General features: G+C 36.9%; 1 protein-coding gene across 5 annotated transcripts in view; it reads left to right on the top strand.

Annotated features, from left to right (window-relative positions):
- The window catches only part of CHID1 (chitinase domain containing 1), a 127,492-nt gene that overhangs the window by 5,328 nt on the left and 106,026 nt on the right, over positions 1-16,138 (top strand). For all 5 annotated transcript variants that reach the window (XM_042884545.1, XM_042884544.1, XM_042884540.1 and 2 more), the window contains exons 4-8: positions 761-893; positions 1,933-1,977; positions 3,300-3,406; positions 4,868-4,929; positions 11,223-11,315. In XM_042884545.1, coding sequence (XP_042740479.1) covers positions 761-893; positions 1,933-1,977; positions 3,300-3,406; positions 4,868-4,929; positions 11,223-11,315 — 440 coding nt within the window. The remainder of the gene's footprint in view (positions 1-760; positions 894-1,932; positions 1,978-3,299; positions 3,407-4,867; positions 4,930-11,222; positions 11,316-16,138) is intronic.

Raw genomic sequence — 16,138 nt, 5'->3', positions numbered from 1 at the left:
CTTGCTATAAAAATATTTTGGTAGTATTTGGAACTTCTAGTCTGCAGTCAGATATTCAGAGGATTATTCAAGAGCTGCCTTGAGATTCAGGTGGTCTCAAACTCATGTTCTCCTACCCATCTCTTGTAGGATATCTAGGTCATACTGTTTTTCTCACCAGTAAAACAGTTGTTTGGGGTTTTTTTTGTTCTTGAATGAGCCAAGTAAAGTTGCAGTATTTTCAGATGAGGAATACTACTAAGTATCCTTATATTATGCAGCTACCAACTTGAACCTTCTAAGTAAATAGTAAAAATTTTATCCTGCTGTCAAGCTGTTATCTTGTTATTCAGTCTTACTGTTCAAAGCTTCTTCTCTTGAATAATAAATGTTACTTCCTTTTGTTTAGAGAATGCCTCTTGTTTTGTTTTTTTGCACTGCTTAGAACAGAAATAGGTTCCCTATGAACTTCCATCTTTCTCAAGTTCTGTTGAACATAAGTGCAGACTTGTACAGTCAAATCTCTGTTGAATCTAAATGCTAATTCCTCCAGTTTAGTTGAATTTGCATAAACTGAACATTGGCATTCATGTAGCTATGAAAGTGTTATAAATGCTTTATTACTTAAGCAAAAATAAAGCTACAGAAGGTTTTCTGAAACTGGCAGAGATTTAGCAAGTGATTACATTCGTGGTAAAGAGTTTTTATTGATCAAAATCAAAGTGGTCTGTATGTCTTGCTTGTCATCTCTCACTTTTCTTTCTTTCCTTTCTTTTGCAAGTGGAACAGCCACGGCTATGACATTGCTAAAATATTTGGAAATAAATTTACATTAATCTCACCAGTCTGGTTACAAGTGAGAAGGAGAGGGAAGGAGAGGTTCCAGTTCACCGGGCTCCACGATGTAGATAAAGGTTTGATTTCCTTTTTATTTGAGTATGGATTACAAATAGGATCACTGTTCTTTTTGCAAACTGGTGCGTAGTTAATACACGCATGTGCATTTTTCACACTGCCTCTCACTGTGAAGTAATTTCATCCACTAGTTTTAGAAAGATTTTTACACAATGAACTTTTCTGTTCTCATTTGCTTCCACAAATACACGTAGTTTCTGTCCAGATAATAAGTAGAAAGACAGCAGGCTATCTACAAAGCCCCCTTTAAAAAAGGAAAAGACAAAGAATCTTTACAGATAGAAAAAGTCCTTTGTGTTTGCACTGTGCAGTTATTTATCTGTTTTTATTCCTTCTGCCCTTGCAAAAAAAACCCCATACAAATAAACTTAGAACGCCTGTGAGTGAGTTTGTTCTGGGAGTGAAATATGAATTTAATCTGAAGAGAATTTTCTCCACTGTCAAAGAACTTGCAGCAGATTCAGAATTTATATAGTATGCTCTTACTAAATAATTAGTTTGGTTTTGAACTTGATTGAAACATGTCTATAAAATGCCATTTTAAAGAGCTCTAAAGATTGTTTTTACCATGTTAGTGCCTACTAACAAGTTAATTCTAATGCAGTGACTACCGGGAGGGAGTGGATGGGACACTAGGAAATACCAACTGAATTTAAAAAAAGCAACCAGACTTAAAAACCCAGCTAACTTAAAAAAGAAATGAAAATTCATATTCTTCCCAGGACTACACAACTGCTGTGGTCAGTAAGCAGTGAGATGTTTTCCATGATGAAACAACAATAAGCAACAAGGAGAAGGGGCTGAGAAGGACTCTTACAAGATTGTTGTAAATGTGAGTTATGCTGTGGTGGAGGTGAATAGCTTCAATTTTTGTGTCTCAGAGGCTGCTTCCTCTGCATTGCTTATGAGCCAGTAGTCTGCAGCAGGAAGACTGGTATAATTAAACTTTGCTACATTAGATGAAGAGTGCTTCAAAATATGTTGTCCTTGTCAATACATTTATGTTTTAAGAGCTGTTTTCTTGGTAATGTTTGACAGGCTGGATGAAAGATGTCAGAAAAAATTCCAAAAACATCAAAATAGGTGAGCCTATATTTTATGTGTTGTTTTTGTCAATTTTCTTTTGCTGCTAGCAGAGCAAGAGACAACTGTGTTCCATGTGTATTGGAGAGAAGGGAGATTAGCATAGCCCTATGAAATGAGGTGTCTGAAAAGAAAATTATAAGCAGTTAAACTACAGATAAGTAAGCAACTGAAGTGTAGATTCTGTTGGTGCCTGAATGTTATACCTTGGTGTGTTTTCTCTTAAATCCATGGCCACTGGGTCCTCTTTGGAAGGGTACTCTGCATTTAACATGATGTGCTTACCTGGGGAGTAATCTTGAAACTTGTTGCTCGGGGATTCCACTCTTTTTATAAAGGAGAAAAGGAATCCAAATCTGAGCCGGTTGTCAGTCTTTTCCTGCGCTGCTTGCTTCTGCCCTTGAAGCAGAGACCTCAAGGGATCTGCCACAATGTGTCTGTAGGGAAAAATGGCAAACATTGCTACAGTGATAAAACTGTGCTAAACTTCTTAGTTTTGTCTGGAGCAAGAATGAGTTGAGGCCGTGAAACTAGTAAAACTCTTCTTGCTTCACAAGGTTGTATGAAACATGAAACAGGTAGAAAAATTGAAAGCTCAGTGAGCTATTCTAAATTACTTCAGCTGCCAGGTGGTAAAATCCCTGCAATCTCTCTTGACTCTTCTAAAAGCCTTGATAGTTAAAAAAGGCTTAGACATAGTTTTGTATGGCATTTCCACCACACATGATTTTCAGCTGTTCCCGCAGCAGTTTTCATCACTCTTGTCTGACTACATTTTTAACGTCTTAAATGTGTTGTTGGTGGAGGGGGAAAAAAGGGGTGAGAAGTACCTTCAAGCACTGATTTTTTTTCCAAAATTAGGATTTGTCATAGGCTCTTGAAAGGAGCAAAAAGCTGAATATGGGGCTAAATTAGACTAAATTAGAGCTTGAGGTGAACTTTTCTACCTTGCTATTCACATGTTAGAAGAGAGGCACAACTTACAGAAGGATTGCTGTTTCATTTTGGTGTTCTTTTAAGACCTTCCTAAGTGGAACTTCAGTTGTCAGTTGAATGCATCTTTTCTTAAAACTGGCATCAGTTAACTATTAATTAATGTTCGAGTTACCATAAAACAAAGAAGAATGTTCTATGGTGTCAACTTTTCTGTGCTGATAAAGTTAGAGTAAAAAAACAGAACAGTCCAAGCAATGAGATATATTTTTTGGTGATTTATCTGCTGGTATGTTCTGTAGAATAATATTTCTGTTTTTGCAGAAATGTTGCAATGTAGATAGTAATTTGGTAAATTTTCCTTACTGATTGACTTCTTTGCTTGATAGTGCCTAGAATTTTGTTTGATGGCTGGACTTACCAGGACTTTGAGAGTGTTTTTGGCAGTGAAGATGAGATAGAAGAGCTTTCACAGAGTATGGTTCTACTAGCCAAGGTAAAAGACTTCAACAGTGCTTTTGAAACAGTGTGACATGGTTTCTGGTTCCTTTTATAAAATATATTTTCTCATTTCCAGTTTTCATCCTTCAAAATAAAGTTCTGTTCGAAATATGAATGAGGCACAAATCCTAGCTGTATATTCTAGAATGTGTCCAATTCCTATATGTATGAAATACAGCAATAAGTAAGTACAGTTAACTGAAAGCCTGAAGTGAAATTACTTAAGTCTGATTATCCTAAACCTGTTATCATTGACAGTTGCACACTTCCACCTGTTGTAAACTCTAGTTGATAAAACCCATTCCAGCCAGCTGATGTGCAGAATAATATCAAAGCAGTAATGGAGAGTTAATAAACTTCTCATGAAGGTCACCTAGTGAGCAGAGTGATTTCTTTAATTACTTAAAAAAAGAAAACAAAAAAACCAACAACAAAACAGCCAGAAACAGTTATTACAGTTATTATGTTGGGTTTTTTTGAGGGGCTGCAAAACAATCTTGGGTACAATGAGTGCTGTTTTCTGTATTACACAAATATGTTCAGGCTTCACTGTACTAGACATAATGAGTCACTTTTAATATGAAGAATAGCTTGCCAGATATCATTTACTGCATAATTTTGTTCAGGCCTGACAAAACAGTTAAGAGTCCAGGGAGAGAAAAAGAGGGTTTCCTTTAAGGAACAGTTACTGTTTACTAAGACTTCCTTTGGATCCCCTCAGCTTAATGCTTTGGAACAATGCTTCTAGGACTGGACAGACTGCACCCTAGAGACATTCAACTTAGTGGCTGTTTTGTGAAAACCTGCCTAATTACTGTCAGAGTAAGAATACTCTCCCTTGCTGTAAGACGTAAATAAATCTTCTGCATTCTAGAGGAAAATGGATGAAGAGGTGAACTGAATACTTTCTTAAAATTTATAACTGCCGCATCAATTTTAGGTCCTCTGTAACAATTAACCTCTTAAGGAATGGGTGCTCAAGTCTGGCGATATCCTTGATCACAGTAAACAAGCTTCCATAAGAAAGATTAATTTTGGAGATGTTTAGAATAATGACTTTTCCAGTTTAGTATTTACATGTTTAGAGTCAATGGCTCATGACTTTTTTTCCCAATATACATGTAAATGTGTTTCAATTGATTTGCTTAACAACCATATTTCATTAATGGCTGCATTTTTCCCAATGGTTTATCCTGTGAGAGTAAAAGTCAGTCATGCATAACTAATAGAGGTTTTCTACTTTTGAATTTTAGTTATACAATTTGTGCTTCACTTTGACTTCTTCATGAAATGATGCATTTGAGATGAAATTGCTGTAAGAATATGAAGCATGCTCGATCTGTAATACTGCTAGAACAGCTGAACTGATTGTGTGCTTCAATATTGCATTATCTCTGCAAGCATAATGAATAAGCGTGGTGATGAAGTGTATATTGTTGTCAATTTCTTTTTTTAGAATGAAAATTTTGATGGCTTTGTAGTTGAAGTTTGGAGTCAGCTAGGAAATCAAAAGCAAAAGTAAGTATAAGTCTTTAGGATACAATTATAAGAATTGCCTCTTTTACAGTATCTTCTGAAAGTTTAATTAGTCCACGTTGACTTGAATTTGTCATTTTCTGTAAATAAATACACTTAACTCTTGTTCCACTTGTCTTAAAACTGTTCTACGTGAACTCAAAGGCTACGTATTAATATTCATTTGCAATGCGTGGAATTAGCAGACCACATCAACTTTTTAAATTTCAGTTGTGCAAGATGTTACTGTTGAACAAGGATGAAGAGAGTACCTCAACTGTATGTGTGCTCAGGTGCTGGCATTGGCCTTTATGGTCACACTGACTGATATGTGTTACTGGATAAATAGCACTGACTTTGAGTTAATTAGGAAATCTTCCTGGATTTTATATTAAGGTCTTTTGAATGTGCTGAAATTAGAATGAAAATCCCCAACCTGAAGCAAACCTATGGAGAAACTGGCTTTCAGTTTTTGCAGGCACAACAGTTTTAGAACTTTAGAGTAGCTGATCTACATGTTCAACGTCTTTTAGTTATTGCTAAACAGGAATAGGAAGAGAAGGTGATTCTCAAGGAGCAGAACGGTGAGTGCCTCATGTGTTCTGAGTCAGTAATGTTTGATTAGACATGGCTGCAAACAAGCAAGACTTCAAAATTGTCCTAACCAGAAGTCTGAAAGTGTATGTTTGGCAGAAAAACCTGAGTATAAATAAAGGTTATAAACTATTTCTTTTTTTGTCTCTTCAACACCAGTTTTGATTTAAGTGCTTAGCTGTAAACCCACTCGTGTGTTTACCCACCACTGCCCTAGATGTGGTTGAGGTGATTAAGTTGCAGAATGTCTTTGAGAAGCCAAGCAGTGACAAGCATTCTGAATAAATGCTTTTACTTTCAGCCTTTGAATAGCAGAGTAGAATTAGTCCTGATAAATCAGTAAGCATGGGCTACCCACACTTTGCTTTGCTCATCCCTGCTAGGAAGGGGTAGAGCCATGACATCTTCAGCCCACAGAGTGGCAGTATTGCAACATGATTCATACATGATCCGTGTCTGCTTTTCCAAAGCGATAAACATCAGTATAAAGCATATTCTTAACAGTAGAAGAGCTGGGGACAATTGATGGGAACGTATCAACACAGAAATGACCCTTTAACCTTCAGACATGTAAAGCCTTAATAGAATAGAAATTATTTGTGCTCCATATGAGGTACTGATATTAACTGTTAGGTAGATAGTGTAGGCTTTCCTGATTCAGATCAGTATTTCTATGAAATACCTTTTTTATTTCTTTTTTTTTTTTTTCCTTTTCCTTTTACTAGCTGAACCTGAACTTTAGTGGAATTCAAGAAGCCTGATAACATCCTTACATCATTTGCTCTACCCATTGCATCTTTATATAAGTAGGTAACAGTAACAGTGCTAGCACTGCACAAGGATTCTGAAGCCTGCAAGGTCTCTCACCAGCATCACTGAGAACCTGTAATCACTGAGGATTTTTAAGAACAAGCAAATTTATCTACTTTCCTTTCAGCTCTTTGCATGTTTCTAGAAAGATCTTGCTTTTTTTTCGGTTTTCACTCCAACATCAGAAACAGATAAGATTTCCTCCTGCAAGGAATAAATAGTTGCATAAGAAGAACTTTCAGTTTCCTGTTTATCCTAGCTGGTACTCCAGAAGAAGTGAAATAGTGTGGTCTGAGGCCCACTGTATCTTCTGTTTACATATTCTTAAGCAGAGCTAGCTTAATCCTTGTTTGTTTTCAAGACTAAGAATATTGTAATTGTAATGATTCTTATTTAGGGTTAGGATTGCTTTTTTTCCTGCTCCATAATGCTCAGCAGAAGTGAAGTCTTAAATTATACCAGTCCTTCATGCTGTTTTCTTTTATATAACACTTATTTGTTAACTTACTGTGTAAATTTTGCGGAAGAGAAAGAATTATGTGCCTAAATGTGGCTGCCTGGCTTTATGTTAAAAAATGTAATCAACTTAATTTATGGCTGTTTGCTTTGGGTATGAGGGCCCTGGATGCCTTGAAACTTAGCCAACAATTCTGCATACATGCTTTGTATACTCCTGGGTGTAAATAAATGGCATTAGATTCTTATATTCAGGTGCTGAAATACCATCTATTCTATCTGAAGAACTTGAATTGTATTGAGATGTGTGTGGACCTACGCTGCAGGAGCCTAACACTGATCAGTTCAGGCTCATGTAGAAGTCCAGTACAGATGCTTTGAGATACCCTCTGTAGGTACCTACTTCTTTTCTGTGGTTTGCAAGAATAGAAGCTCCTGATTACTGATATAAGACAAATTTGTGAGATAAATGACTGAATCTAACTGATGCTCTTTTCTCTCATGCTGACAATTATTGCATAATGAAAAAGTACTCAGCTTCATGTCTTTGATTCTAACACATAGGAAATGAGTTTCTAAACAAAAACTTAAATCAGCTGAAATTTCTTGTGCAAATAATACCTCAATTCTAATACATTTTACTGTCCCTTACAGTTCAAACCCGCTTCTTAATTAATTTATTTTTTTAAATCTAAAAGTTCATTGATTGATTTTACAACAGAATATTCCAAGTTATTTAAACCGTGGCATTTCAAGTTAGAAATGCATGTGGTGGAAATTGTGAACTAAACAGGAAAACTTCCGCTTTCTCAGTTTAATTATAACAGCCAGACAGGACAATGTCTCTTTTGCTAATATTATGCATGGATTTATTTTTATTTTTTTCCCCAGACACCTGTGGGCACATTCATGCCTTTTTCACCAGAATCTGATAGTGTATGTGAAGGTGTACATGTTATTCTGCTTTGTCTGGCATTAGCTGACAGATGGCACTGCCATCACAGAGGATCAATCTGAAAAACACAATTTTTTTTTCACCCACCGCATGCTGCAGGCACTTGGCATCATGCAGAAGATGACCTTCAGACATCTTATTAATGTTGGTAGGAGTATAGGAGCAAAAACCTCTTCTGGCACTTCTATCCTTCATGTTAGTCCCTGAAAAATTAATCTATTAATCAAAGATTTGCCATAATTCACTCCAGTTTTCTGGTATTAACTAGGCAATGAAATGGCACAAAAGAGCAATTTCTTCTTGAAGTAGACAGCTTTATTCTGTCCAATTTTCTTGACAAGGCATAAATTTCAGGGAGCACTGACTATTAACTTACAAAAGAAAGTGGCAGAAGTTGGAAAGTTAGAGAGTTCTGAAGGGTCACGTAACTGAAGACAAGAATGTAGCAGTATCTTCTGCAGTGCCTTTCAGACAGCCTGACAGCCCACTTTTATGCACTGAAGTGAACTGTTACAAGATGTCCCAAACACAATGGACTGACAGTGTTGGAAAAAGTGAGTTCTGAAAAAATAACTCTTTCTCAGACCTTGGATGAAGGAAATTTGCATACTTTGTAAGGGAAAAAATACTTTGAAATTGGGAACATAAAAAAAACCAAAAAACAAAAAACAAAAAACAAAGCAACCAACCTTCCAAAAAGCAGTGATAATAGAAGGCCTAATAGCATAGGATTGAAGTAGATCTTAATTAGCTCATGATGGTCTTAAAGCTGCCAGTGTCTTAGTTACTACTACGAAGTAAAATTTGACAAGGGTGAAGTCTCCGGTAAATATTTAATGTGGACTTTTCAGAAAGAGTGATTCTATTCCTAATTACCCATACCTCATTATAATTTTTAAAATGTCAACAGTCCTCACAAAATTACCAGTGACAATGTGGGAAAAGATTGTGGTAGCACACTGGAAAGCACTGTTAGGGCACAGCAAAGTTTTAATTTGTAGCACACAATCAATGAGCATTCTGTTATTGCTGTTTAGGGGAGGAGGCAAGAGTGCACATTTGGTCTATATAATCTATCTTGGCTGACAAATAGAAGTTAACCAAAATGAAGTCTTCAGCCATAACCATTGATCCTATTTGATCTGCAGTAGAGATCTCAGGGCTGAGACCTGGCTTGACAGGTTAGTGAGTAGATGTTCACCTAGGTTTCTTGAGTAATAATCTGCAGTTATCCTGATACCCTTTCACTCCCTGACCTGGCCCAAGTTGAAGCTAATTTTTTTTTTTTCCTGGCCAAGGCTATATTGTTTAGATTTGTTTGGGGGAGAGGAAGTGGGAGCTATTTGGATAGGGTTAGTTTTTTAGTTTATTGTGCTTTGTGCTTTCTACAAAATAAAACAGCAGTTCAAACTTTCCATTGATCCTATATCAGGCCACAAATCTCTGTCCTTCATTGCAGTTGCAGGATTTCTATATGACAGGGTATGCCTTTCCAATTTAGTCAGAAAATATTTTGTGCAGTTCAGAGGTCGTGCAAGTTAACAGAGGCATTCAGAAAGAGAATTGAGATCCTGCTGATGAAGTGATGGCACAGGATAATCTCAATACCAGAGGAACTGATTTCAATCAAGTTTATTTTGTAAGTAGCTTCTCTGACATCTAATAAAGGGTACATTCATACTACTTCAAGTATAACTAGTTAAAAGGTCACTTAGCCATGAGACAAAAATCTGTAGGAAAAAGGGCTTAGCTAGTTTTAACACTGATTATAGTTTTCAGTAAGACTGCAGTAAGACTGTCATGTGGGGGTTGTGATACATATGGTGGGAGTCAAGAAGAGTCTGTTTAGTTTAGCATTGTAATTTTTTTAATGCTTTCTCTGGAAAAGAATTCCTCCATGCTTAATTGGTTTGTCTGAATAGTGACACTCTTAATACAGAATGCATATTGTGAAGAATGGAATGTAAAGCTGCTACTTCTCAGTAGAAGAATGCTGCAGGTAGACTAAGCGCTGATTCCTATAACTTTGTGCCTCCACTGCATGGGAGTTGTTTGGCACAGCCAACTCTCAGATTGTAACTGCAAAATACTGATTATATTGGGAAAGTGATAAAACTTTTTGTTGTTAGAATCCAAGAGAAATGGGTTTTTGTAGGATTTCATCTGGCATTAAGTTGTTTCTTAAACTGTTTCAGTGCAAGTAAAACTTCTTAATTATTCTGAATAGCATCTATACTGTGCAAGTCAAGCATCTTTACCGTGATAGATGATTAAATGGAAGATCAGTGATTTTAGAACAATATCTCTGGGATGATAATACCTTGATGGGGACTGCAGTACTGGAAGTAGTCTGTGAAAGTTCTGGTCTAATCCAGTTTGATAAATAAGTGGAGCAAACAACTTAGATGACCTCCAGTGTATAGCCTGCTCTAATACTTGCCACCTGCTGGAATGGGTTGTGAAGTTGCTTTTTACTCAGTTCAAGTTTAAGCATAGCTCTAAACAGGTCTAGAACTCACTGCAGATATCCTTCTGTCTGCATTCTTGGATCTCTGCTGGCAGGTAATTATAGAAGTCAGTGTTTTGAGGAATGAAATGACTTGGAAGCACACAGGATGGCCTTATTTATGGCATGAATTGAATGTCTCATTGGACTCCTTAGATAAAAGTAACTTAAATTTTCTTATTTTCCTAGTCTCTTTTGAAGGATTTGCTATTTACATCACCTTTTGAAAGAAAGATCTCAAAATAGATTATGTGAAGAAAAATTTTGAGCTTATTTTCCTATTGAAATTAGGATGTGGAGATCAACTTTTGAGAAAAATCTTTAATGCATATAGGAGATGATAATTCCAGAAATGGCATTTCCAGGCATTTATTTTGTGGCTATACAGTAAAGTGTTGGGAAACAAATCTATTAAAAAAACACTTGAAACAGCAACAGAAATGTTTCTAAAAGCAGGCCTCATAAATACACCTTGAAGATTGCACATCTTGCTGTGAAAACCTCTATGAATTCTCAGACTTTTCTGTAATAGCACGGAGTTAACTCGAACCTATGCAACAATTGCTTGTTTCAGAACAGTATTTGGTTCTTCCATTGATTCATCCTTTTTATTGAATAGGACTCTAAGGAGTAGCCTGCTCTGATAGCATATATCATATTTACATGCTAACAATGAATAATCGTATTAAAATAAAACATTTTATCCCTAACGTGATCACTGGCTACAATAAAATTAAGACTACCTCCAGCAGTTCAGTGTTTTTAATCTCATAAGGAGGTAAGTCTTTGATTCATCTTTGGTTTTTTTTTTTTTTTTTTTTTTTTAAATGCTAAAATCATCCACTAGAAATTGCATTTGGATCTCTTGACTGCTGCATCTTTTCAAGTATTTCTACTGTTACTGGTAATCGTGCTTTTGTCAACCAGTAAGACTAGTTTTCTGTCTGTCCCTATAACAGCATGTTTATATTTCAGGGAGTTGATACACTTGCTCATTCACCTTTCTGAAGCTCTGCATGAAGCACAACTAAAACTCATACTAGTCATACCTCCGGCAGTTGCAGCAGGGTAAGTATTCCTATGCAGGCAGCATGTTGCAGACAAGAAATACTTTGTTATTTGATACACTGTAAAATTGAAAGCTTTATTTGTAGCTGTGCTACTTAAATGAGTAAGAAATTCTTTGAGTTTGATTGCTTGATTCATGTTGCACTGAATAGTCTTAGTACTATATGTGAGCATAAATACATCATAACTTTTGAAATCAAAGTAAGTTGCAGGGGGACTTCCTGCTATGGTGTTAACCCCATAATGTCTAGTGAAAACTTCCAGGAGAACAAGAGCAAAGCAGTTGTGGAGTTTAATAACTTGTTGCCAAGGAGTGAAAAGAATTGTCACAAAAATAGCACATAAAAAAAGCTTTCTGAGCCCCTGGGCATAATTTCACCTATGATAGATAATGCTCGTCTTTAATCAAGTAAGATTGGACTCTTCTTCTATAATAGGGTTGTCTTTTCTAAAATTATTTGGTTTGACTTAGTTGTTCACTTGTACAGAAAATGATTTTAGCAATTCTAAATATTATCTTCTTAGTAATTATTGTGTTTATTTGTGCAGTGATTTGTATCCAATAGGTGTGCCAGTGGATATGGATGTGCTCTTCGGTGCACTAGCAGTATTCAGTTCATATCTTTCAGTGTTTATAGCAGAGAGATTTACTTTCTATGTTTAGATTTGTTGGCAGGCAAAAAAGCAAGAAAAACCAAGAACAACGAAATCAAAACATACCTGGAAAATGAGAATTTCAATATATGCAAAAAGAATTTGAATCCTCTTTATATTTTTACACTTTTAAGAAAAGATACTACATTGTCTTCAAGACACATATAGTAAAGCTGTGATTTTTTTTTCTCTAGTTTGTACATCTCTAGTACTACTATTTCTGGGAAGCCATTGGAAATGCATATTTCTGTGTTTTAGGAGATTTACATCTCACCCTTCCAGGTTTCACGTAATCGATCAGTGATTATATCCATGTAAGAGTAAGCAGATAGAACTGAAGCCATGTAGGTGGAAGGTGATTCATGATGTCAGCAGAGCGACAGAACTGCAGTGCTGTCATTTCAAACTGAAATGTAGGCTATGCTAATGTCACAAAGCTTTTTCAGCAGGAGGTTTGCCTGCTATGAACAGAACTACTTGGTAACATTTGTTCATTTTTTGATACTTTTTCATGTCAAAAAATGCATGGCATCCTTGCATTGTGAGCGTAGTTATATGCTGCCCTACTATGTAGAAGTACTTATGGTATGCAATAGCATTACAAGGACATATTGCAAGGAAAGCATTATCTCATAGATAACTGTGACAATATGGGTACTGTACTCCAATATCTCTTTCCTTGTTCCTCAAATTATGGGTCCCTGTAATTAGAGTCTCTGTTATACCATAGATAAGCCAAGTGTAGAAGTGTACATTGCAGTCTCTCAACTCTGAATAAGGAGTACCAAATCCCTGCTAGTTGTTTAAGATGGGCCTTTTCATTGTTTAAGGTGAGGTTTTTGTCATATACTGCAGGGTGACAAAGCAAGACCCATTGTAGAGTCTTGCATACACAGAAAGTGGTTCAGAGTGCTACAAATGGTTCTGCTAACTGTAGAATAGGCATCAGATAAGACACATACAATGATTCTACGTCACTTTTGTTCTCTATCTCTGAATTTTACCTGATGGAATGCTATCTCCTTGTGGTTGTGCAATTCTTTTTGGCTTACTGGGCTTGACTTGCTGATAATGGTAACTGGGAAAGGCTGATAATATTTGCATAGTCAGCAGTAAGAGATTTTTCTTCCCACATTTCCTTTTTTCTTCAACCAGCAGCCTTGCATCTGCGCATGAAAGTCCAGTAAGGTGAGTTAGTCTTACATGGAGAGCTATTGTTAGGCAATTTTAGGTGAGTTATGAGGCCACAAAAAAATACTGATCACATCTGATTTCTCTTACTGTGAACCATGTAATTTCATGAACAGGCTCACAGTCATACTGCTTTACAACAGCACAGTTTTGGGGGGGGAGTTTTTGGACAAGTTACTAAATTTCTTGTAGACTGCCTTAATCTTTTTGAGTGTTTACTTTCAAGTTGCCAAAAAGGCTGACAAAAATGGAATGCCTGAACAAGCTTGTAAATGCCTTGGGTATTCTGCAGCTGGCCTTTTCTCTGCAATGATCTCAGGAAGTGTTTTATTGAGTTTTGTGGGGAAGTCCCCCAGCACTAAGGGGGAACTAAACACTTCTGCCTACCAGGATCTGTGCAGAGCTTAAATGCTGCCTATTGAAAATATTTAGACAATGTGTAGTCAGTGACTAAAAATATCACACTGTTCTGAGAGCCATTCACATTGCCACTATAATTCTGATGACATTTCAGCTGTCAGTTAGTGATATAACCCCCTCTAAACCAAGTCCTGACTATAGGATACATGTTCCTTGCCTACACAGGAAAGCAAGCTCCAATGTGATACCCACCTGTTATTTCATTCTTCAGTAGCTAGATGAAATCTGAGTGCAGTTAATTGAGTTGATTGTCTCAAAGTATGATTGAGGGTTTTTAAAATTATTTAAAATTTTTGAATATTATCTGAAGTTATTTTTTCACTGTTACATGGTACAAATATTTTATACCTTTCAAATAAAGCAGCTGATGTAATGTAAAATCCCTTTCCTTCCACATGCTGCTGCCTACCAGTTTTTCAAGGGCAAAGAGGAATAAATTATCTGTTAATATTATAGCAAAAGCAAACAAGATTAATTCCGTGTGAATTGGTGAAGCAGTCAGTCAAAGCCCTCTGTTTCTACCTCAGTGCTAGCGTTCATGTTGTACTGTGTGAGACAGTCTTCAGAACAATACTGTGTTTCTAGGTCACTGTGGCATTAAGAGAGTAGATTCAAGTCTCTGAAAACACCAGACTCTGTGCACTGTGTATTGCCTCCCCCCCCCCCATGTGGGGTATATGGTTTGCTCCCCATTCTTTTCCATGCTCTGTATTTTCTCCTATCTTTCCTGCTTCAGAATATGCAGCTTATAATTCTGAGGCTGTTTGGTGTGTGGCAACACACAAAACCTTGTCATGCACCAAATCCAACTCAGGCCAAGAAAAGTCCTGAGACCATACTCTAGCTAGATCACTGAAGTATTTATAGGACAACAGTCCTGCATGTGATATTCCTTTTTCTTTGTTGCATCATGTAAGTCTGCAACCTCTTCTAGACAGCACAATAGAATGAGGAGGTGGTAGAAATTATAGCATTTACATAGAACGTTGAGGATATTAGAAAAGGGAGCTTTTGATCAGGATGAGGCATTACATGTTGCAGTTAGATAGAGCTCCTGGGCAGCTGTGTTGTTCCTTATTATCTTAGTTGTTTTTGTGTGGCTTTTGAGAGCTATTTGTGTAGCTAGTAAAATGGGACCCTCAGGAAGGTAGGCTTTCTCTGTCAAGAAAAGGTTGATAGGTCATTCAGGTTGCTTCATAATATAAAAGTTTAGAAGCTTTGTAATCCATTGATGGCTTTACTGTGAAAATGAAAGCTTTTTACTATTGAGAAGGTTCTAGAAACTGAATGACTATCATGGTTATTACCCAATGAAGCGCTGGCACAGGTCTCAGTAAACTGAAGAGCGATACACTTTGTACTGAATCATTACACCACAGTAACAACTTCAGTGCTTCTTTAGAAATAGATGCAGAAACCAAATCATGAAAAACCAATCCCTGCTCACAAGAACTTTTGCAACATTAAGAAACCGTTAATAGTCATTCTTGGGATTTTTCTGGAACACCATGGGGTCATGTAACATAACAGAAAGCATAGCAACAACAGCAGAGCAGCAAGGTCCTAGGCTACTACAGCAAATAAAGACTTGCTCAAATGCAACAGTCATAGACACAGAATTAAAGGAAAGAAACTGCTTACCTTCAAAAAACTTCAGATAGGCAGAGATCGCCAGCAAGATACTCCTTATCTCCACCGCCAACCCTTAAATGAGCTCTGGGAAGGGGTGGATCCTGGCTCCACTCCTTCCGGTCACTCAGGTGCATTGCATACACCTGAGCTCCCCTAGGATGGCCCTCCCTTCCCACTAGGTCCTCAATCACTGGTTCAGGTTATGACTTAGCATTTCTGCTGCAGTTAGTACACCTTAGTGTCACATGAACATTCAGGGGTGATAACAGAAATACTTTGAGATTCTCCTGCCGTGGTTAAATCAAAAATAATGAGAAAGAACTAGGTCTTCTCTCCTGCCTGTCACTTATTCTAATCTTTCATGCTGCTGTCTTATGATTTGCATTTCATACTGGTATTTCCTTTTTAAAGCAATTTTCTGTTCCTGTTAATTGTAATGTTACAGATAAAGCAAAGGAGAACACTTAAAACCTTTTTTCTGAAACGCTTTATCAATCACTTGATCAGAAAAATGCATTTAAAATGCTAATGCATGCAGAGGTAAAATTTAAGTAACTGCTGTTAATAGTGGTTACAATGAGGTGCATTCACTTCCTTTGGCATTTGGGAGCATGTGGAAACAGCACAAGCCTGAAGATAACTGCTCACTGTGACACCTATTACTATTACCAGATTCATTTTCATACCCAGAATGACATACGTCTGTTCTGTTTAAATACAGTCACAGTCCTAAAGCAGGAGCGGAAGCTGCTGTAAGCTCTCTGCATTCATGTTTTGTTTTGGCCAAGATTTTCTGTCAGTATCTTTCCATGCTGCTTAACAGTCTAACACTGCGCTGAGGTTTGGACCTCCTGTAGCTATTGCCACTCCTGTAGCTGTGCTGAATATTGACAGTCTAGGGGGTTCACAGTTCCAAAACCTTTGTG

The sequence above is a fragment of the Lagopus leucura genome, unplaced genomic scaffold (assembly GCF_019238085.1).
Source record: "Lagopus leucura isolate 7727_CA_CO unplaced genomic scaffold, USGS_WTPT01 Super-Scaffold_100044, whole genome shotgun sequence".
NCBI lineage: Eukaryota > Metazoa > Chordata > Aves > Galliformes > Phasianidae > Lagopus > Lagopus leucura.
This window is presented reverse-complemented; position numbering and strand designations above follow the sequence as displayed.